The 22,919-nt window shown below is 50.2% G+C and overlaps 1 protein-coding gene and 1 long non-coding RNA gene across 3 annotated transcripts in view; one reads left to right on the forward strand and one right to left on the reverse strand.

The window, feature by feature from the left end:
* Positions 1-7,740: 7,740 nt before the first annotated feature.
* Positions 7,741-9,257, reverse strand: LOC147583677 (uncharacterized). The gene is made up of 2 exons (XR_015248479.1): positions 8,946-9,257; positions 7,741-8,091 (listed from the first exon to the last, which is right to left on the reverse strand). It is a non-coding gene; the product is annotated as an uncharacterized LOC147583677 (long non-coding RNA).
* Positions 9,258-9,333: 76 nt separating this feature from the next.
* MED26 (mediator complex subunit 26) overlaps positions 9,334-22,919 on the forward strand; it is a 52,325-nt gene continuing 38,739 nt past the window's right edge. Inside the window, exon 1 of one of the 2 annotated variants that reach the window (XM_086698740.1) lies at positions 9,334-9,678. In XM_086698740.1, the coding sequence (XP_086554866.1) occupies positions 9,607-9,678 (72 nt within the window). In that variant the 5' untranslated portion in view covers positions 9,334-9,606. Of the gene's footprint in view, positions 9,679-10,559; positions 11,902-22,919 lie in introns of those variants that run through there. The other variant, XM_086698742.1, reaches the window with a different exon arrangement.

Raw genomic sequence — 22,919 nt, forward strand, 5'->3', positions numbered from 1 at the left:
GCCCCGTCCTCCCTCCACCTTCCAAGCCAGCAGTGGCTGCTCTGGTCTTTGTCAAGATGCCATCTTTCTCTGATTCTGCTTTTTTCTTCCCCATTTAAGGACGCTTGTGATTACGTTGCCCCCCCCCCCCACTGGGATTATCCAGAATAATCTCCTTATCTTAAGGTCAGCCGATTAGCACCCTAACTTCCATCTGCAACCTTAATTCTCTCTTACCATGTATCACAATTTGTTTACAGGTTCCAAGTACTGTATTATGGCCAGGATCTCGTTGGGGGTGGGGTGATGTTATCAGGCCTAACACTGGGCCAGACAGTAAATACTTTTGGCTTTGCAGGACTACACAGTCTCTTTCTCAACTGTGCAACCCAGCCTTTGCAGTGTGAAAACAGCCAGAGACAGCACATATACAAACAGGCCTGGCTGTGTGACTTCTTTTTTCGTCTTTAACTTTCTTCTGGAAAATTATAAACACACAAAAAGGGAGACTAGTGCTTGATTTCACATGTACCCATCAGGCAGTGGTTTTTATTTTATTTTTTTTAATTTTTTTAACACTTTTTTTTAAGTTGACTTATTTGTTTTGAGAGAGAGAGAGAGAGAGAGAGAGAGAGAACATGAGTGGGGGAGGGGCCGAGAGAGGGAGACAGAGGATTGGAAGGGGGTTTTTGCTGACAGTAGATAGCCCAATGCAGGGCTCAAACCCATGCCGTGAGATCATGACCTGAGCTGAAGTCGGACGCTTAACCCACTGAGCCACCCAGGTGCCCCAGGCCGTGGTTTTTATTTATTTATTTTTTCTAATTTAGTTTTTTTAATGTTTATTTTTGAGAGAGAGAGAGTACGAGTGGGGAAGGGGCAGAGAGATAGGGAATCCAAAGCAAGCTCCAGTCTCCAAGCTGTTAGCACAGAGCCTGACATGGGGCTCGAACTCACGAACCATGAGATCATGACCTGAGCCAAAGGTGGATGCTTAACCCACTGAGCCACCCAGGTGCCCAGGCCGTGATTTTTAAATCTTATTTTATATTTTGCTGTACTTGACTGTCTGTACCAAAGATCTGTTACTCTTGTAATCAGGAAAGAAGAAAAAACTCACAAAGATGTAAACATCAGAGCATCTAGGAAGTGTGAGGAAAGCCACCACCACGTTTCGAGGCTAAAAAGGAAAAAGGCACAAATGGGGCTGATGGAACTTTTGTCCTTTCTGTACTTCTCTTCCGTGAGCCTGAGAATTAGGCGAGCTCGGGGCGTTCTTAGGGTAAGAGGCAGGCCCAGTTACCTGGGCTGTTGGTCAGACCCTTTTCAAATAGGACATCTGCTTGCTCATGCCTCCAGAAGTCTCCTTGTGAAACTCAGTACTAAGTGAGGTAAGGGAATCGCATGCAAGCGGTTAGGTGCAATAATCCAGTTCTGAAAGATTCACTTTAAGACAAATGAACCATGTAGTTGCCAGAATGATGCAGGGAGGGAGCCCCGGCCATTGGGGAAGGGGGAGCGGCACAGCTGGGACACAGATGGTTCCCTGGTTTTACCCCTTTGCGTCCAAATTTTCTGTGGTGTGACGTTGTGTGAGATGTGCATGTAGCGGACCTGGCACGCGGTGTCCGTGGTGTGGTTGGTGTGTCAGAGGCGGGCGTGGGGTTCTTTCCTAAGCTGCACCGTATCTCTTACTGCATGAACAGAAGAAGTTCAGAGCCCTTCCGCCAGGCCTTCTTAGGCATCACCGCAATGCTTTGGCACAACGAGGGGTGTCCAAAGGATCGCCGTCATCCCGTTTTTCCCGATGAGGAAATTGAAGGCCTATCCAGGGAAGTGACTTGCCCAAGGTCTCCCGGTGTCCTCAGCAGAGCTGACGTGAAGCCTCGTCCCCTGGCCCTTCTCCTGTGCTGCTGCACTGCTCCCCCCACCCCCCGCCCGCCCCCAAACACCTTTATTTGGGCTCATTCCACCTGCTCGCTGACGTGGATCTCAGGCCACCCTTATCCATAAGACGTGTCCGGAGGCCCGGGGCACCCGAGCCAACTCCGGATTCAGAACTTGCACTTTCCAGCAGCGTGTCCTATACGTGACACGATACCCCGAGGTATCTGGGCTGGCCGCGCTCCCTCATCAAAAAGTAACACTTCTGTAGCCAGACTTCGTAACATTCACACAGAGCTGGACAGACAAAGGTGGAACGGCCTCAGACAGCCTTTGTCAACCACACGGGCCTGGCGCAAACTTAAAGAAATTCTTTGGGCTTTTTGAGCTATGGGGTTTGGGAACGGCGGGGAGGGGATCGTGGGCCTGCGCTCCGAGTCGTTCCCTTGTCCCTCACGTGCCAGTGATGTTGGGGAGAGGTCATTGGTCCTGTTAGTGCCTCAGTTTCTCCGTCTGTGACAGCGATGGCTCAGGACCCGGTCTCGTCAGGACTTGACACTCCTCTCTGTATATATAGCCTGCAGTATTTGTAGGGCGTGTTTTCTAGAGCATCGCATTGCTTTCTGGGTTGAGGCACAACACTGTGCCTTTGTTTCTGACACATTCCATTGGCCAGTTTGGGCCTTTGACTGTGGCTCCTGTCTGCTCCTGGTTGCTTTCTGACATCAGTCCCTTGGCCCTTGTCTGCTCCTTGGGGAAGTGGCTTGCAGCTGATTTGGTTCTTGCGTTTCTCTGCCAGTCTGGGACCCCTGAGCTTTAGGCTGCAGTCGTAATCCTGTCTAAAATCCAGTCATGTGACTTTAGCCAGGTCACTCCTCTGAGAAGCAAGGGCCAGGCCACCTGGTTGGATAGCTAGGTGACCAGTGTGCAGGAGTGGAGAAAACCCACTTAGGGACGGTGAGGAATAAGGCTGGTCGGGAAGATGGGCCGTTTATGTGTGCCACATTGTAGCATGTGATGTGTGTGCCGGTGAGGGGGCGTGGCTCACAAGGCCAGGGGTTTACGTGAGCCGAGGTCCCTGAGTTTTTAGAGCAGGGGGCAAGAAGATCCAAACTGTCTGTCGGCAAGACCATCTGGAACAGAAAAAGCTACAATAAATTGACTTTATCCTGCAATTCCTTTACTGAGGTAGAAAGGGTGATCTGATCTTATTTCTGGAGATGCTTAAAGAAAATGTTTATCAAAATCATTCACTAGAGCATTAGAACAGTTACTGATCTTATTTCGTTGCCTCACCAGAGTAACTGAGAGAATATGAAACCATAATATATTCTCTATATTTTGCCGTATAATATTTACATATGTATGCATATGTAATACATAATAGCCTCTAATCCAACAAGTGATTTAGACCACCTGGCCAAGTGATGAGATTATTTGAACATTTCAGAAACACAATTTTGGCAAATTTTTGGAGGTCTTTTTTTAAAAAAGGAAAAGGCAAGGGGTGCCTGGGTGGCTCAGGCAAGGGACGACTTCAGCTCAGGTCATGATCTCGTGGTTCGTGGGTTCGAGCCCCGCGTCAGGCTCTGTGCTGACAGCTTGGAACCTGTAGCCTGCCTCAGATTCTGTCTCCGTCTCTCTCTGCCCTTCCCCTGCTTGCGTGCGCTCTCTTTCTCTCTCAAGTATAAACATTAAATTTTTTTAATTAAAAAAAAAGGCGAGAATAATTTTATGACTGTAAGCCAAAAGCAGACAAAGTCAGTTTTACAGTTTCACAAGCGTATTTACCTGGTCTGCCTTCCAAATAATTAAAGGTGAATGAAAGGGATCCGTAGGAGTGTTCCCGCAGCTACTAGAAAAAAGCATGGGCAGTAGTGGAAAAGTGGAATCAAAAGAGAGGCAGATTGATCCTTTATTTTCTTCTTGCCTAAGTGTATGTGTTAAGACTATGTGCACTGTGTTGTTTTTATGTGTGATTATTTGTTACCCTGTACTTAGCTGAAGGTCAGCGTAATAAAGAAGGTAATTAAAGCTTAAAAGAAAATAAGCTGCCTGGACGTGTGTGTGCAGCAGGTCAGAGGAGAGAACTGTCAGCAGGCGAGAAGAATGAGACAGGCCACGGGTTCAGGAGAGGACAGAAACACAGGAGACACACGGCCAAAGACCAACACCAGGCGGGAGGGGCCGAGGAGTTAAGTAGCAATGAGGGCCGGAGAGCATGGTTCCGCATCAGAAAGATTCCGTCTGGAATCCCAGCTGCACTGTTGGTGACGTGGCTGTGTGTGAGTCTCCTCCCTATTTAATTTTTTTCCTAACATTTATCTATTTTTGAGAAAGAGAGAGAGAGACACACACAGAGCGCAAGTGGGGGAGGGGCAGAGAGGAAGACCCAGAATCCGAAACAGGCTCCAGGCTCTGACCTGTCAGCACAGAGCCCAATGAGGGGCTTGAACCCACGAACCGTGAGATCGCAACCTGAGCTGAAGCCGGACACTCAACCGACTGAGCCACCCAGGCGCCCCTCTCCTCTCTGTTTAAGCTCCGGATCTTCCTCATGTGTCCCTTGAGGTTACATTAGCAACCCTGTCTCTCTTAGCTAGTGCTGAGTAACAAACGACCCCATACTAAGTGGCTTAAAAACCTCTACTATTAGGAGTCACAGTTCTTTGGGCAGGAAATTGGCTGGGGCGCAGCGGAGCCAGCTCTGAGCCCCAAGAGGTTCTCAACTCACTTGCCTGGCACCTCACCTGAGTTGTCCCAGCCTGTTGGGGTTAGGCATATGGGGCTTGGTGTTCTCTGTCACCGGGAACCTTTTTCTCCTTCACAGAGGCCTTGGGTCACTAGCTCTTGCCAAAGTGCCTTTTAGCACAGCCACTAGATTGTGACATGGCAGCTCTATGCTCCCAGGACTGCAAAGGTGGATGCTGCTTCTCTTAGTTTCCTTTTCATGGCTGAATAATATTCCAGTGTGTGGATATACATCTCATTTATCTGTTCACCAGCTGGTGGACATTTGGTGTTTGTACCTTGTACCTGTTAATAGTCCTGCTGTGGACGTTTACCTGTACAAGTCTGTGAGTGTAGGTTTTCAGTGTTCTTGGGGAGATTGCTAGGAGTGGATTTGCTGGGTTGGGTGGTAACTGCCAGGCCTTCTTAAAGCTTTAACCTACACCGGGCAGAGCATGGTTCCACTGCATTCTCTAGAGCGAATTGTAGCACCCCTCCCCCCACTGCCATCAAGCGTCAAGAGGGGGAACTGACACAGGGGCCTGACTGTCCGGAGGGGTTCATCTGGGTCCTCATGTAAAGCCCTCAGTGTGGAACCTGACATGTAGCAGGGACTCAACAAATGTCATTCTCTTTATTACTAAGAAGAATTCAAAACTGGGGCAGTGGGCAAAATGCACACTGTTAGGATTTAGATGGACATCCGTCAGGAGGCCTGATGGCAAATCCACGTTCAGGATTTTGTAGATTATGGGCACGCTTCTGATTAGCTGTGTCCGAGTCAGAAGATGATGGCTGGAGGCTACTAGAGGTCAGAATAACCCCAGCACTGGATGAGAGGATGAGGACACACCACATCTTCATTCTAGAAAATGGGGAACTTCGGGCACAAATGTCATAAGAAAAATCACCTGGCATTCTGCCTGTCAGAGAGAACAGCTGTAAATATTTTGGCTTCTTTCGTTCCAGTATTTTTTTTGTGCATCATGTCCAAGAAGTATACATGTTTTCATAAAACCAAAATGATGATCGCAATATATATAGTTCATATATTGCATTTTAACATTTAATATGAAATCGGGAGCATCCCATGTTGTTCAGCACTGATTTCAGTGCCTAGATTATCTGTCATCGGTCTATACATCTTTTTATTTATCTATTTTGAAAGTGTCACGTACAGCGTGGTGAATTTCTACACGTTGCGTATACCATAAAACAAGACCACTACCCAGGTGGAGTTAGAGAATCTTGTGGTCCCTTTCTGTCTGTAACCTTCCCAATTGCACGAATCGACCCCTAATTTGTTTACATACTTTGCTTTTACTGAACACTTGGGTTGCTTCTAATTGTTTACCCGTACACATGATGCTGCCGTCTACTTCCCCATATGTACACGTTTGTCTACATCTGATTGCTTTCTTTGGATACATTTTGGAAGTTGTGAAATACTGGGTCAAAGGGTATGAACATTTGGAATTGCTGTCCAGCATCTTTCGTAGTGTTCCTATCTGCAGTGGCTTTGCCCTCCCTGGTGCACCTGCTGCTCTGCTCAGACCATACAATTATGGTGTTGTATTACTGGGCCCCCAACCTGTTTCCTGCGCTTGGCTTCAAAACTAGATCCTCCAGAGCAGGCTCTGTGCCTGCATCCCCCTACTTGGACCCACAGTGAAATTATTTGTGTTCTCTTGTCTGTCTTTGAAGCCCTTGCTAAGAGCAGTGACCTTTCAGGGGACTATTCAAAACCAATTGAAATCAGTTTCACTTTTAGAATAAGCAGGACTTGCCGCAAAGCCAAGCAGAACTCTGAAGCCCATCTCCGAGATCACTGATAGGGTTGAAGGAACTAACAGAGGACAGCGTTTTTTCAAAATTCCCTCCAGATGTTAAATTCAGAGCGAACAAAGGGGTCCGAGTAGGGTGGTGGTTTACTCACATTTTTCCTATTATTCATCGAAGGCCTCACATAACCTTATTGGGGTAAGTCCAAGAACTTTAAATTGCGCAGCTCCCAGGGGTGTAGGTGTCTAAAGGGGGTACAGCCTCCTTTCACTTCAGAAATGAGTCCGCTGGGCGAGCCCCTGCTGTTATTACTTGCCACCATGTGGTGTTGCTGTGGAAGATTGGTCCTAAGTAGTTGTGTGAACCGGCCTGCTTGCAGCTCCCTTCTGTGATGCCCTTGCTTATGCGGCTTGGGCCTACAGTAAAACCAGCCCACTCCCTTTACCTCCAAGCTTGGCTGAGGACGCTCTACGCTCAGGCTCCTAAAACTACCTTCCTGCCACTTCCCATGGCAAGGGCAAGTCATGGGCTCGGAGCCTCTTGCCCTTTGGGGAGCCACCTCACTAGGAGGTAAGGCAGCCTTTTCAGGGGCATTACAAGCACAAAATATCTTGTCTTCTCAGGACAGTGGGGTGGATGTCCTCTGAACCTAATTTAAAGGACACATTGCTGAAGAAGAACCATTACAGCAAAGGGGATTTACCCTGAGCCCTGCCTTTGTGTAACTGATAGGAGCCATTTCAAGTGTCTCTTCCTTGAAGCAGAAAGTCTTGCTAGGTGAACTGCAGTATCTATCTTGGACCTAAGGGAAGCTAACGTTTTCAAGACTACCATTGAGTGGCGATCTGATTTAATTTTACTACTACATATATGTTAAATGTGGAATAAAACTATATATATATATATAAAACTAAAACTATGCATATATATATATATATAGTTATCTGCATGAATAGGTGCATCCTAATGTGTATATAGTATTATACTTAATATTTCGTTAAATATTTATGGAGCCCCACTGTGTCCCCCATCTATGGAACTGAACAGTTAATACCTCTGTCTGGGTGTGTGTATACAGCTGTCATGTATTGGTGACATGTTCATTCACTTATTTCAAAAATATGTAATAGGCATTGTTCTAATGGGGACACTGAGTAGAGTCAGTGCCCTTACAGAACTCAGTCATCGTAATGTTGCCTCTTAGTTTTAAAAAGGGCAGGTAAGTTGAATGTTTTCCAAATTTTTTCTTAAATGACCTGGCCCATGCAAAACAAATTGCTTATGTCTATGTGATCCTTGATTAAAAAAATAAATAAGAGACTGTACATCTGAGTTAGAAATTAAAAGAAAGGCAGGACCAGAATATGCTTGGAGGGAGAGCTTGTTTATTTTGCTTATCTGAAGTGAGATAAAGAGTATCTCCAAATGGGCTGGTTTCCAACCTGGACCATGTACACAAAGCACCTCATTCTAGGAGGGAGAGTGAGTAAATTAAAAAGAAGTTTTTTGCCCATGTTTATTTTCTCCTGCAAGTGTGATGTAAAACTTTTCACATGTGCAGAAGGAAGCAGACACAACCACGTGCAGAAACAGCCGTTTTTGCAAAAACGCTTCCCAGAAGCATGACAAATGCAAGACTCACAGGTGTAGCACAGATCCAAGGCGCGTGTGTGGTTCTCATCAGCTGCCTCGCTCCTGTTTTAAATCTAGGTCTTCCTGTAACAACAAAAAAATTTATTTCTCCGGAGGCTGCGGCTAATAATCCACTCAGCCTGCCTTTTCACCCCTTCTCATAACAGTATTTCTAACAGGGCTTCCAGAGAGCGAGCGAGCGCTGGAGCTAGCAGAGAGCAGTGGAAGAAGAAAAAAAAAAAAAAAAAAAAAAGGCAGTAAAGTGGAGATGGGAAAGAGACTCCCTAGACTTGACGTTTAATTCTGGGTTTGACCTGTAACTCTGGGTGACCTTGGGCCTCAATGTCTTCCTTTGTGAAATGTATTGTTCAGATAATGAGGGTTTCATTCCACGCAAAGCAGGGTGGGTCTTTTAAACCAGTGGTTCTCAACAGGGGACGTTCTGCCCGCCAGGGGACCTCTGGCGATGACTGGACATTTTTGGTTGACCTGACTGGAGGAGACAGTGCTCCTGGCGTTTAGTAGGTAGAAACCCAGGATGCTGAATATCTTAAAATGCACAGGACGGCCCCTACAACAGTGAGCCGGCCGCAAATGTCACTGGTGCCCAGGATGAGAAACCCTGGCGTTGACACACGTTTGCAACGTTGGGGGTCGGTGGGCTCAAGGGGCTGGCTTTGGGGCTTTCTAGCTGGAGTGAGGGCTCTCCCGAGAGGCGCTTCGCTGTCTCATGTGTTGGTGACCCCAGCACGCGAAGCACTGCAGACCCCGCCCTCTGGAGGGGTGGGCGCATCCCTCTGCTCCTCTAAAGATGACCCTTCCGCGCGCATTATCACAACGTGGACTTGGCACCCTCGCCTCCAGGAACCGCGATCGAGGGACTGGGGACCCCAGGCTCGGAAAACTTGTCAACTTCTCCCGCCCGCGACTCCCGTCACCTCCTTCGGTACGGGGAAGGCTTTTCTCCCCAACGAAGAGTCCTTCCGCCGCCAACCCTGAGGCGGCCGACCGGAGTGCCCAGGTTCAAGGACTCGGCGCGCACCGCCCGTTTCCGTCGGAAACCTCAGCTCCCCAGGGCCCAGCCGGGGGCGGGGCCTCCAAGCGGCGGCCGTTGCCCCGCCCAACCGCCTCCCAACGGCTACCTCCGGCGGGCGGTGGGCGGGGCGGGGCGGCGGACCAGTACGCCTGCGCGCGCATGCGTGGGGGTGCGGGGCGTGGCTCGCACGCGGCCCCGCCCAGACCCGGCGTCTCTGCCCGCCCTATCTCCCAACCTCCTCAGCGTGGCGCCGACGCTGCGTGCGGCGCGGGTTACCCAGAGTGCTCCGCGCAGGGGCAGCTCACTGGAGTTTGGTTCTCGAGGCGGCGGCAGCAGCGGCGGCGGCTCCGGTGGCTCCTCCTCCTCCTCTGGTGGCGGTGGCGGTGGCGCCCCGGGCCCGAGCCCCGGCTCCCCTCTCCGCCACCCCGCGTGCCCCCTCCTTCCCCGGCACCGCGGGGAACATGAGGCTCCGCTCCCGGAGGCCGGCGAGTGAGTGACCCCCGTCCCCCGCCTCAGCCCGCCCGCCCGCTGGCCCGGCCGCTCCCCCCCGCCTCGCCCAGGCAATGACAGCGGCTCCGGCGTCTCCGCAGCAGATCAGGGACCGGCTGCTGCAGGCCATCGACCCCCAGAGCAACGTAAGAACCCGCTGCGCGGGCCGGGACGGAGGCCGCGTGGGCCCGGGACCCTCCCCCTCCCCAATGCCCCTCGCCCGCCGGGCTCCGGGGAACCCGCCCGACGCCCACCTGCCCCCGAGGGCCGCTGCCATCCCGGTCTCTCGCCCCACGGGCCCGAGCCGGGGGCAGGTCAGGCAGTCTGGCGGCGCTGGGTACGTGAGGCCGAGGCTTCCGTGCGGCCTGGGCGGAGGGAGCAGAAGGGAACTGAGGCCAGAGCTTTGCCTTTTCTTCCGCTCCAGATGTATGACCCTTACTGCTCCTTACGAAGCTCACCCGCCTTGCCCTTCCCCGGGGACCCGCGACCCCCGGGAAGTCTTCCCGGCGGGGGGGGAGGGGAGGGAGAAAGGCTGTGGAGCAACTGGTGTCCGGGGTATGACTCGGGCGCCTGTGCCGCCTGTGTCTCGGCCTTCTGGGTGATCAGGAAAGTCCTCCTTTCCTCTTCTCCCGGCTGGAAGCATCTTCCTGGCTTCAGAGGGACCCCCCCTCCCCGCCCCCAGCCTACTTTGCCCTTAGCCGGGTGCCCAGGGCGCGTGGAGAGTCCCCCCTTGGTTCTGCGAGTGGACATGCCTTTGCCGAGTCCCTCCTGGGATCGCTGCCGACGGTAGATGATCGTGGGGAGGGTGGGATCCTTCCTGTTGCCTTTCTAGGCCTAAATGCCCATTGCGTCTTCTGACCAAGCCAGAGCCCCGCTTTTTGGTGTGAATTAGAGGTGGTGATTTTCTTTCCTGTTCTTCAAGAACGCTCCTTCGGCTATTACTTCCCCCCACCTGAGGGTTCCGGCTTGGTGGCTTGTCACTTAGAGGGTCAGGGTCAACCCCAGGGTGTTTGTTGCTTTTTTAGATGGTCCTCCACCGAGGCTACTGTTTGCAGAGAGATCTTCTCTGCCCGTCTTCGCGTGTGTAGGGGAAGACTCGTAGTGTCTCCCCTCATGTTTTCTCAAAGGGATTGTTGGCAGTAGGGGTCATTTTCTCCTGTGGCAGGAGCAGGTTGAGCAGTAGGAAGATGTTGTGGCAGGTATGAGATGAGCCCCTGCATTTGCTGGGAGACCAGGAAGTGGCCATTGAGATCACTTTTTAATATGCTGGAGATCCAAGGAAAAAACCTTTTTGTCTTGGGCCAGGTAACTCCGGTTTCTCTCACTGTAGGGTTTTTGTTTTTCCTTTACATTGGTTTGACTAATTACTCTTAGGGCTGTGCTTTAGCCTGGTATTTTTGGAATAATTCACATTGGCTTGTATAATTTTGGTAGAAATTGAGGAGTTACGGTGTCTGTAAGTCTCTGGTTTTTGTATCATAAGTAATCCTCTTGTTCCTAGTCTTCAGGCCCCATTAAGATCGACTTGGTGGTAATTGTCTTCAACAAATGTTGTATACATTTTTGTTATGACTTTGGGGGTGGAGTAGGCACAAGCTATATAAAACCTTCCAGAATATTTTGCAGTAACTGGAGCCGCTGCAGTTCCTAAGACTGAAATATTAGAGAATAAAACAAATGACATGAAAAATGAAAGCTTGGTGACTTTTGCATCTTTTGTCCAGAGTGTAATTTCTTGAATTCCACGTGCTTGTTTGCCTTCGGGGAATCTGAGAGGTTGCTGAGATATTAGCACTGATCCTTAATGCCACCTAGGAGAGCTTTGGGATCAGGAGGCGCTTTGACAGGCGGTCATGATATGTTGTAGATTAGGTAGGGCAGTGACCTCAGAGGTTCCAGTGTTGTGTAAGGCTGTAATCTAAAGGGTTCCTAGGGGGAGAGGAGAGGAGGGCAACGAGGAAGGGGGGTTAGCCAGAAGCGGGAGAGGAAACAAATCTCATTTTTGTTGTATTTTAGTGTGTACAGTGGTGTTCATTCATAGGAGCCCATGGTTGCTGTAATGACATGGGGTTCACATGTCAAATGGCTTGTCTGGGGGGGACTTTAGTGATGGGTGTGCATAGAGTCCTGCTAAATGTGAGTGTGGTGGATGGAATTGGGAAACTGTCTCTGGATACGAGTGATGAGGAAAGTGCCTCCTTTAAATGCTGCCATTGCCAGTGACCATCTATGAGCATTGTTAGAACCTTTTGACAGGAGCGTGGCTTGAAGCAAACCCCATATAGAAACTGGAGCCGTGGCAGAATAGGTTGCCGACAGAGGTGGTGCGACCATAATTCTGCAGTTTCTCTGGATTGACCTGGGCTCAGGTGAGTGTGAGGTAGCTCCAAGAAGGCAGTGCCGGCACCCAGCTGCTTTTCTCTACCTTGACCAATTATGAACTCCACTTTGGGATAGTTAGTTGACACATATTTAAGATGCTCATGGAAAAAAAATGGGGACAGTGTTGAAGAGCCAACACTAAAATTAAACCTCTTCTGAGAGAAGCGACAGGGAATTGTGTCATGTAATGCTTACCTCTATGGGCATGCAATTATGGTTAACAAACTTAGCTTTTGCTTGAAAAATCAATGTCAGGGCAGCTGACCTAATATCCACAAGTAGCTGAGAAGTTAGGGAAATAACAAAGTAACATTTACCAACCATCTCCTTGACAAAGGAGTTCTTAAGGGGAAAGTTGTCTGTATGTTTTCAGTTCCAGTCTCTGGAGTATTTGAATTTCTGCAACAGCAGACTCTGAGTTAATAATTTCTGCCAACTCAGTAATAAAGTAAATCCTCTACACTTCTTTTCAAAAAGCGACTAACAGTTTTTCAGAACAATCTAAGCCTTACTCTCCTTGTGGTGTATGTAGCCAGGGTGTTGAAAATCTCGGAAGCGCAGTGTGCGCGTTTCTTCCCGCTTAGTCTTCATGGGTACAGTCAAGGGCCACGCCTTCTTCCTCTGCCCAGAAATTGGGAGTCCATCCACCCAAGCACAGTCTTCTCAGCAGGTGATGAACTTCTCGTTTGTATTGGAACTCCTCGTTTCATGGAAGTTCAGGCTTTGCCTTCTTGACCAGAATGTAGGCTTTGTGAGCATGGTTTGTTTCTTGTCTTCTTTCTCCAGGGCTGAAGCATTAGGCGCTTTAGGGTGCTAAGTGCTGGTTAAACTGATTGAATCCTCGCATCCTTCTTGCTATATGTGCTGAAGTTTAGTCGTGTAATATTCTAATTCAGAACTCTCTAGAACCATGAGGCACATGGATAGAATAGGTCTGAGACGGTGGAGTGGATACTGTATCCCCATAACAAGTTGAATAATAGCACAAAGCAGGCCTTGCACAAAGCAGGTGAGCATCTCTGTAATCAGAACAGGGAGCGGCCAGAGAAGGCACTGGGGGAGAAGGGGACTTGAACTTGCCCAAGATGTCTGTGTAAAGGCCTCCTACTGATCAGGCTCTCTGGCAGGAAACTTCAGAAATGACTTTTCTTCCTTACAGTTATGCAGACGTCAGGCGCCAAGGAGAGGTGACCAAAGGGCCTCTGCAGAGAGAGACACACAAGAATGATAATTTCCCCCCCTAGGAAATTAGAAGATTAAGACGCCACCCAGCTTCTCTGGGCTGCAGGGTCTTCATGTACAAAGTGGGACTGGGAACTGGTGTATGCACCCATAAGGCTCCTTCCGGATCCAGGGTTCAGATTCTGGAAGGGGTAGCAGAGGCTCACATGAGTTGTTCTAAAAGTTTTTTTCTTTTAATGTGAGGTGCATTATGTGAACTTTCTAAAATAACAAAATTCTCACAGATACCAGAACTCTACTCAGAGATACATGCTTTACCTGACTCTGCAGCATTTGAACAGGGTCTCCTGCTTCCCCACAACAGTTCTGTAAGGGAGGGATGGTGAGCAACTGATCTCCCTTTCCTGCAGGCATAGAAACCAACAGCATAAAGACAGTAGGTGCTGTTTAAGTGGGTGCTTCCCATGGTCAGGAGAGGACAAGACGCTTTTGTTTCTTACTGACTTAATTTGAGGTGACTGCCCTAAAGTTAGGGACTTACCTGAAGTTTAAGTGACAGTGCTTCTAACTCTGAATGCCACCACACTGCTCTCAAAGGTGGAGCGATGGCTTGAGAAGAGGCCCAAGAGGTCAGTGTTCTTGAGTCAGTTTAGGTTTACCTGTGAGAGATCTAACAAGGTGATGATGTTAGACAGCCTGTCCTGGAAACATCTTACGGTTTCTGTCAGGGACAGAATCCTGGGCCAGACCATATCGTGGTGTGGCAATTGCCAACTGATGTGGAACTTTTCATGAGTATTGTGTGCCGGCTTTGTTTTCTGCTTCAAGATTACAAGCACTCATGATGTTAACTTAAAACATCATTGGTCCTGCTGAAAGGAGGACTGTTACACATTGTAAAAGGGAAGACTGTTGGTTCTGATTCTCTCCAACACGTTAAAGGTTATAAAATCTAAACACGTGGACTCTGATCACTCTGGTTGCCCAAATGGCAGTGACATTCCTGTCTTTGTTCTTCATATGTGGCCACGATATGTGAAGAAGAGAGCAGTGTGGCATTTTATGACTTTGGGAAACAGGCAGGTAATAAGTGTCACTTGAGACGCAGGTGTGGGTCCTTGTTCTGACTCACTCTCTCCCTTAGAAGAAGGTGGATTTTACATTCTGTCTTCACAGAGGTCTGGTGGTCCTCAGAAGTGGCTTTAATTGTAATCATAGTATGTTGTCCTGCCTGGAAGTCACAGAGTCCTGGAGGATTGTCCAAGATCAGCTTGTGGGAAGGGGCCTTTGTCCTGATACAGTTGTAAGAAGACTCCATGGTCACCTGGGCTCCTGGGCTCAAGATGTAGCTGCGTGTGGCAGGACATGCACTTGAGGTTAGGTGAAGGAGAGGAGCTGTTCACCTGTGCCTCGATTTTGGTGTCTCTGCAAGCCATCTTCTCAGACAGAGCTCCAGTTTAACTGGAACCAGGCCTCAGTCCAGTCCCTAGGTGACTGCAGTTCTGTGGGCATGTCTCCTGCCCAACCCCCACTGTAAATCGCCTTCTGGAAGCTGGGGGCTTTGTCTCCATCAGTAGAAGTTGTGCCCCTTTCTTCTCCCTTATGGGAGGCTGTCCTGAGTCTGTCTGGTCCCTTTGGGACCCCTCAGCTGGTTGTTGGAGTGGGTGACTGAGTTTGTGGTTTGGCGAATGACTGCATAGGCAGTGCGTTTTCAGCCTGGTCTTTCTAGTGCCCAGACTTGGAGCCCCCATCTGAAACTCCCCCTTTTTGCTCTCAGAGCACTGAGCTAGTATTGACATGGAGATTCCTTGATTCCTTGAACTGGGGAGTATTTCTTGCATAAGGAAGACATACCAATATTCTGCATGTGGTGTTTAAAAGTGCTCTCTGAGTGAATTCCAGGTCTGAGGAGGCCATACACTTAACATCTCAATTGTCAACTGGTATATACTGTTGATGGAGAAATGTGGTAAAGCTGAAAAAGGTGGCTCAGCAGTTGAATAAACATTTCTAGCCATTGCTTATGGTGTTGGGGGTGGAGGGTGCAGACCTGGAGATGCCCAGCCCCTACCCTTGAAGGACCTGGAACAGGAAGAGAAAGTGCACGTGGGCAATCTGGGGTGGAGGGTGGGGATCAGCGTCAGGGGAGTTCTTACAGGGCTATAGCTCGTAGGTCCAAATGGAGGAGTTGTTCATGTTTCTTATTCAAAGGTAGTTCAGAATTCTTAAGAGCATGAAATGACTTCTAGAGCACTGTATAGTTTGTTTTCAGAGTGAAAAGTTTTACAGTCACATACAGAAAGCCAGCTCTTGGTTCATCTCTGATCTGAGGGAGACAGAATTTGACGAATAGCTGGCAAACCCTTGAACAATTTGCCCTCTCAGCAGTGGGAGGGGAGGGGGACAAGTGTCAGGCTCTCTGGAGGACCTGGGGTCTGCTTTCAAGTATTTGAAGAGCTGTTGTACCCCGGGTTAGGTTTGCTCTGTGTGGATTTTCGAGGCAAACCTAGTAGGGGAAGGCAGGAGTTCCTGGAGGGAGGCCGTGCTGCACTTGGGGAGCTCTTGATTATTGTCCGAGCTGGCTCAAGACAGTCCAGAACCACTGTGCCAAGTGGGTGTGCACATGTATCTGGGCCCTCTGTGTGGACCCCCAGACGCCTGCCCAAAAACTCCTGGAGGTCCTGTGATGGCGTGAGGAGCCTGCTAAAAAGGAGAAAGGTCGTATCAGGTGACGTGTCATTGCCAGGCAGGTGGGGTCGAGAGCCTTCGAATGCTCCTGGGACTGCAAGGAAGTTCCCTGGCTCCATCCATCCGCTGGAGGCTGTAAAACGGATAGCCGCAGCCTACAGAACACCTAGTATGTGCCAGGTACAGTGTGGAGCGCTTGGCTTCCTGTTTGCTCTCTGAACTAGTCCTAGAGGTAGATGTTCCATCTTCCTTTCAGGAGAGAGCAGAGATTAATGATCTCCACTGTCGTGGAGGAGGCTATGGGCCTATAACCAGTGCTGGTAGGCTCAGAAGCAGTGGGCTTAACTCTGACAATCTCTTGCCTCCTACATAAGAAGTGCCCAGGAGGGAATTTGGACTCCGCTGTGTCTTCTGTGGTTTAATCTCATAAATACAAAGTGTTTTTAAATGTTGTTTTGTGTTTCCATTTCCATTCCAGTTGGGACAGTCTTTCCCTCTTTGAAATCTTCTAGCCTAATGGCTCCTAACCTTTTTGCCTGTCAGGATCCAGTTTTGTGATCAGAAATATTCAGGGGGCTCCTGGGTGTCTCAGCCGGTTAAGTGTCTGACTCTTGATTTCGGCTCAGGTCATGATCTCATGGTTCATAAGGGCAAGCCCCATGTCCGGCTCTGTGCTCACAGTGCGGAGCCTGCTTGGGATTCTCTCTCTTTCCCTCTCTCTCTGCCCCTCCCCTGGTTGTGTGCTCACGCAAAAATAATAAATTTGTGCTCTGTCTCAAAAATAAGTAAACTTAAAAAAAAAAGAAATATTCAGGAACTTGCATATATTGACAGGTGTACTTTGAGTAGCTGTTTTTTTTGAGAAAATTCAAGGAAAGAAGCCACTCTTAATCTAGTCATGCTTTGAAATGAAGTTGTATCTTATCAAAACGGCGTCTACTTAAATCTGTAAGCTAACCTTCTTTGTGTGCGACACCTAGGTTGGGACTCTCTGTACCTCACATTTGTGACCTTCTGTCATCGCTGCTATTCTCTCCCAGAAACCTTTCCTGCTTTAATCCAAGACCGTCTCCCTCAGGCACACTGTACATAACTTAAAAACCCTACATTCCTGCTGATAACCGGTCTTGTTGATTGCATTTTCCTTGGGGTCGCGAGCTCCTTGGTAGTGGAGCACGAGTTAATCCCCATGTTTCTAGGGCTTCCGTAGCAAGCCTGTGCTCAGAAGCTTGTTGATCTTCCTGTGAAAAGGGCCAATATCGGGAGTTAACTGTCAGCACTTACCCAGCAGACACACAGCTAGAAAGGATCACGCTGGGATTGGGAATCCTTCCCTCCTGCCCAGTCCTCACCCACCTGCCACCACCTCCCTGGTCACCTGAGAGAGCGCAGTAGTGGGTACAAGGTCAGCATTCCACTCTCCTGCCAGAGTCTGGGTCTCTTTGCTGGGTTTGTCTACGGGATGTTTTATGCCAGGCTGGGAGGGAAGTTGTACCTGAAATGCTTTGTGCTGTCTCTTGAACTGGCTGAGGAAAAGGCGTGAGGCATTCTTTTCCCTTCTATTTCTTGGCTGTTATTTTTTACCCCTGTGACAGGGAAAAAAGATGACTCTTGATCTTAGATCCCTGTCTGTCTGTGGACCCTGGAGATACTGTTCAAATGCTGCCTTGGGGCCCTTTTGGTCACGTGACAAATGAGACACACTCTCTCTCTGGACGCTCCGCTTCCCTGGGTTTCATCAGGGCCAAAAAATGGGTGATGGTTCCTCCAGGCCATACCCTGCAGTGAGTCAGCCTTGTGGCTGCTGTGGCGGTCCCGGTCACCCATCCACTGTGGGCACAGAGTGATTTTGTAAGTGGTTGGCTGTGGCCAGCCTTGACTCTGTGGTGGGGGGTTCTGTGATCTTCTCATGGAAGACTTAGGTGTATGTGAGCCCGGTAGGTGGCCTGGCAGTCCTCCTCCAGGCACCGGTAGCCCCCCCTGCCCTGCCCGCACTTGTACCTTTGGCCCCATCCCCTACCCGCACCTCTAGTCACACACCTGGCTCTGGGTAAGCACCTGATCTACCAAGCTGGCCGCAGCTTTGCCTGCCCACAGGGGGGCTGGGTTCATTAGCTCTCTCGACCTCTCTTGCCATCAGGTCCCTGGTCCGGCTCAGGTTGGCATATGGGGTGGTGGCCACATCCTCTTTCCCCAGGTGATCCCCAAGGTAACTAACTGCCCTCTTCTTCTTAAGGCCAGCCCTTCTGGAAGCCACGTCAGGTAGACCCTTCCCAACTTTATTTGCCCCGTGCATCTTGCAACTGTGCCAGGCAGGCAGTTGGCAAGCTGACTTTTTAGTGCTGTCTGTGGGGGTCAAGTGCCAGTGATGTGTGTAGGATATAAAATAGGAACGGTTTACTCTTTTTGCTGATGGTTTCACATTTGCTTCAAGTATTCTGTTGGCCAGCCTCCCCCAGAGGGAGCTCAAATGTGAAAGGGCTGATTGGCTTGTGCCACTCAAAGGCTCTGAGGTGAGTCTGTTCTCTGGTGAGGCCCTGGTTTTGTTCCATCTCTTTTGTAGTGTTCCCTCTGCGCAGTGGGGTGTCCTCCTTGTCCTTCCAACACCTGCAGCTTTGGGATTCACCCTCTTTGACCATCAGCCAGGGGAAGAAAGACGAGGTGATGCTCTCCCAGAAGTCCCAGCACACATTTTCTGATGCCATCTATGGGCTTTGATGCAATTAGTAGGCTGTGTTGATTGGTTCACCCCTGGTGTTAGTTCCACCCAGACCGGCCCAGAATAGAGGGGATGCTCCCAGGAAACATCAGAGTCCTGTTTGTGGGAGGGGGTAGTGGTATGGAGAACAAGCTGGCAATGTCCCCTGAGCGCGTGTGGGTTTAATCACCACTCTGGTGTGATAATACCATCAAATAGTTGGGCATGCTGGCCTGGGACACTTGGGTCCAGAAACAAAATGGGTGTAACTGAAATGTAAGGCCTGGAGTAAGCAATGGAGTGGTTTGGATGATAGGAGGTCACAGCATGGCATTCTGAGTACCCACCCACAGATTCTGATTTCCGCACAGTCACACTTGGGTACTTTGCTCTTACCTTCTGTTAAAGTGGGTGCCGGCTTGTAGCTTCTACCCCATTCTGGGCTGAGGAGCACTTGGGGAATCTAAGAGAGCCTGCCACAGTGCTGCTCATTCTCCCAAGCCCATCATCTCTCCTGGTGCTGCACCTGGTGCAGGCAGGGGAAGTGGTGCAGTCCAGGAGGCCCCAGGCTCACACAGGCCTCCTGTAGCTGTGAGGCGGCACCCGGACCCAGGCAAGAGCCGAGTTCTCTGGACTTCTGTCCTCTTGGCTCAGAGGCATGGATGGACACTGGATGGTCTCTTCACATCTGATTGTTCTGCCCCTTTCCTCTTGCTTGTCCCCTCCCTTTGGTTAACCTGGGTACCCGGAAACTGGTACCTGCATTTCCGGGCCTGGCTTCTTCCCCTTAGGTTAACTGAGAAGGGTAGGGTCAGGTGATCCTTCACAGCCTTCTCCATTTTTCCCTCTGTTTGTTGGGGTGGGGGGGAGGGGTGGCTCTCAGCAAGCACCTGAAGTTGGTGATGTCTGCTCCCCCTTTGCTGGATGCTGGCAGCCTGGCAGTGACAGAAGTGGGCCACATGTTTTAGTTCAGGCATGATCATGGGGGGAAAGGTTTGTGAATGGTTATTTCACTTTCACTTCTATTTTAACGGAGCTTCTCAAGCATTTAAAATTCTCAGCTTGAAGATTGGTGGACAAGCCAGTGCTGGCACTGAATGCAGGAGCCTAACTTCTCACCAAAGGGCAAGAAACATCGCCCTCCCAAGTGTTATGTGAGCTTGCCCTGCTTTTGCTTGTAACTTCTCTCACCCCATCACTGACTCAGAGTGCTGTTAGTGTGTGTGTGTGTCTCTCTTTCTGTCTGCCTTGTGGACAGATTTCTCCAATGTGGTGGGAAATGAAGCAGCCTCAGAGTTTGACTTTTTGAAGGCTAGGCCATTGAAGAAGGGATTCACACACTTGCTTCCAGTGTGAAAACTCTTGGAGAATCAGCTCTGGCTTGGGGGTGAGGGGGCCTTGGAAGAAATGGCCATGCCCACAGGAGGTCAAAGAGGAGCATGTAGAGACAGGGTCTGAAGTTCAGACAGAAACAATAGGTGCCCCCAGACTGCTATCGTTATCCCAGGTGGCTGGTCGGAAATGGGCGGGGGCAGGGGCGGGGCCAGGGCTGTCTTAGGGTTTCTGTGATTCTGCTTGTCAGCTCCTCCTAGAGGAGACTGGGCACCTGCTTGTCGCCCTGAGGATGAAACTCCTGTGTTAGGATGACGGTGAACATGGTTTTCTATCTGGTGGGTGGTGGGCTTCCCCAAATTGGGAAATAGAAGTGGCATCATCTGCTGTGCTTGTATTTGTCACTCCAGACTGTCTTCCTGGGTCATTGTGCTGTCTTCAGTTCTCTGCTGTAGGGTTGGTGCTGATTGTTCCTCTGCAGGAGTGAACCAGGCCTGAGGCCTAACACTGATTGGTGCCCGTCGTCCCCTGTCCCCCTTGCACCTTGCTGTGTTGGCCATTCCACTCTCTCCAAACCCCTGCCCATGGTGCCTCCTTACCCCCAAGTGTTTTGGCTTTGCCCTGCACTGCCCAAGACCCTGTCTGCCTTGAAGGCGTTCCCCAGGTGTTCTTAGAGCCATGGCTTCCAACAGCACCTGAACTCTCTCTCTCCAGCAGACTGCTGTCCTGGATGTGCAGGAGGCCCATTCCAAAGTGGAGGCACCTTCTTTCCTCCTGCCTTTCTGTGCCACGCTGTGGTGGTTGGTGGTGCTACCACTCCTTGGGCTACTTCAGAGTTCTCCTGGGGTCCGCCTCCCATGGCAGCCCCCTTCCCGAAAAATGGGATCTCCAGGGAGGTCTAGTGCAGCTGCTTAGCAGCTGCTCTGCCTCCTGCTCTCTCCTCCACACCAGCCAAAGAGTGAATGTCCCCAAACACAGACGTTTCATCCTCTCTGTAGGGGCTTCGTGGCTGACTGGATATAAAGTCTGAGTCCTTTAGGTAGCATATAGTGGAGAAAACGGTCTTTGGGTAGAAAAACTTGGGTTTTGTCATTAGACTGAACTAACCTGGAATCTTGATTCTGCTGTTCACCTTGCAGCCTTGGATGAGGTCAGGTTTTCAGCCTGAGTTTTGTCAGGAGGATGTACACACGCTGCTTAGGAAGGCTGTTGAGAATGGGATGTGGCCCCAGTGCAGATGTGCCCCAGGTGCTGATATACAGGGTAGCTAACAGTTCACAGGCTTGGTAGTGGGCAGCCCATCCAGCTGCCAGTTCCTGTCCTTCCCCTCTGGTCCATGCCTATTGGATGATTAGTTACTGAGAACTAGCCAATCATGGGGCTGTGTCTTCCTGGCCAGTGACTGGTTTGAGAATGGGCCCATGACCCAATCAGATCCTATGAAAGTTTTAGCACTTTGCTGGGGTAGTTGGGGTAGACGTGAATGGGGAAGATATGAGCTGGTTGTTGCTGTAATCTCCTGCTTGGGAACAGCCTGCCCAGGAGTGAGACCTGTCCAGAGAGTTGAGGGAAGATTAGGTCACTATGGCCCAGCTGGCCCAAGGCGAGTCCTGCCCTGAACTTTTCAGTTAAGTGAGCCACTGACTTCTTTTCTGGATGAGGCTCATTTGAGCTGCCTTTTCTGTTACTTGCAATCAAGAGAGTCTAGACGGAATCAGCCGAGAACGTTGTGCCCCAGTGTCTGGCTCAGGCGTTTTCTCTCCCCCACTGCTGCTCTAGCCACGCTCAGCTGCTGACCTGCTTGTGTACCCTACACCTGGATGTCCTGCCCTCTTTTTTCCCCTCCCTCCCTCTTTTCTTCCTCCTTCCCCCTTTTCTTCCTCCCTCCTTCCCTTCCTATCTGCCTCTCTGGGCTCTGGGCCCAGGGTGCCTCCCCCAGCAAGGCCAGGGCCAGATCTTCCAGGAGCACTGTCTTCTGGCTGTTCCTGGCGTCCTGGTCTGATCTTTCTCATAGCATCTTTAACGTATCTAGCATGCCTGTGTCGCATCCCCCGCCTCCCCCCCCCACCGCCTTGGTTCTTTCGCTGGTGCATAGTGAGCCTGTTCATTCTGTTAGAGTCAGTGACCAGTTTATGAACCAATGTGGGTCCGTCTCTAATTTCAAGTGACAGATGAGCACAAGCAGTACCTAATTTGGGAGGATCTAGTTGGGTTTAGAGTAAGAGTTCAGGTTTGGTGGGGCCTGGGCAGGGCAGCGCTCAGCTCATGAGTATTGGGGTGGGGGTTGGGGTGGCTGGTTCCCTGGAGGATTCTCCTCTTCCTGATAAGGAGTACTTGGCCCTCTCCAGACCTCAGCCTTTCGGGGTCCTCCCGTGGTATGTTTGTTCTCTTGGAACTGTAGTGGCATAGTTAGCACTCTGGCACCAAGCCTGTCCCCTGTGTGTCTTGTAGTTCTAGGGAGTCTCGGGATTCTGTAAGTTGGTGACAGGACCCAGGGAAGGGGGAGGGTGTGCTTGGAGAGCATATACCTCCTCCCTCTCTTGGGCCAGGCCCAGGCCAAGATGACTCCCCCCAGCAGGGGTCTCTGAACCCTGAACACCAGCTGTGAGGGCTGCCACTTCAGCTCCTTCTCTGGCCTCTGCCTATGTGGCCTTGGGGCAAACCATTTAATGTTTCTGAGGCTCAGTTTCTTTATTTGTGGCTTGGGGCTATGGGAGCCATCTCTTGGTGGTGTCCCGAGAGGCTCAGCACATCTGTGGCAGGGACAGTGCCCAGCTTCTGTGTAGTCACCTAGATGACCATGAAGGACTGGGTACTGTTTGTTATAGGTGAGCAAAAATGGGAGGGAGGTTGTCCATGCAGAAAGGGGAGAATAATCCTATCAGTGATAATAGACCTGCCTGTGGAGTTCAGCCAGGGAGGGGCTGGATCCCATTCAATCTGGTGAGCAGCCTCGCTAAACACATCAGCTGCTCAAGGTCTTTTGGTGTAATCTTCGTAAAGGTTATTTCTTAATCTTTGGACCTTAATAGAAACTGGAGGACCAAAGCATCAGCTGTTAATGTGTCCTCGCTCTCTGCTAGGTATTATCCCATTTCATAGATG

The sequence above is a fragment of the Puma concolor genome, chromosome A2 (assembly GCF_028749965.1).
Source record: "Puma concolor isolate L17-30 chromosome A2, mPumCon1.1.hap2, whole genome shotgun sequence".
Taxonomy (NCBI): Eukaryota; Metazoa; Chordata; class Mammalia; order Carnivora; family Felidae; genus Puma; species Puma concolor.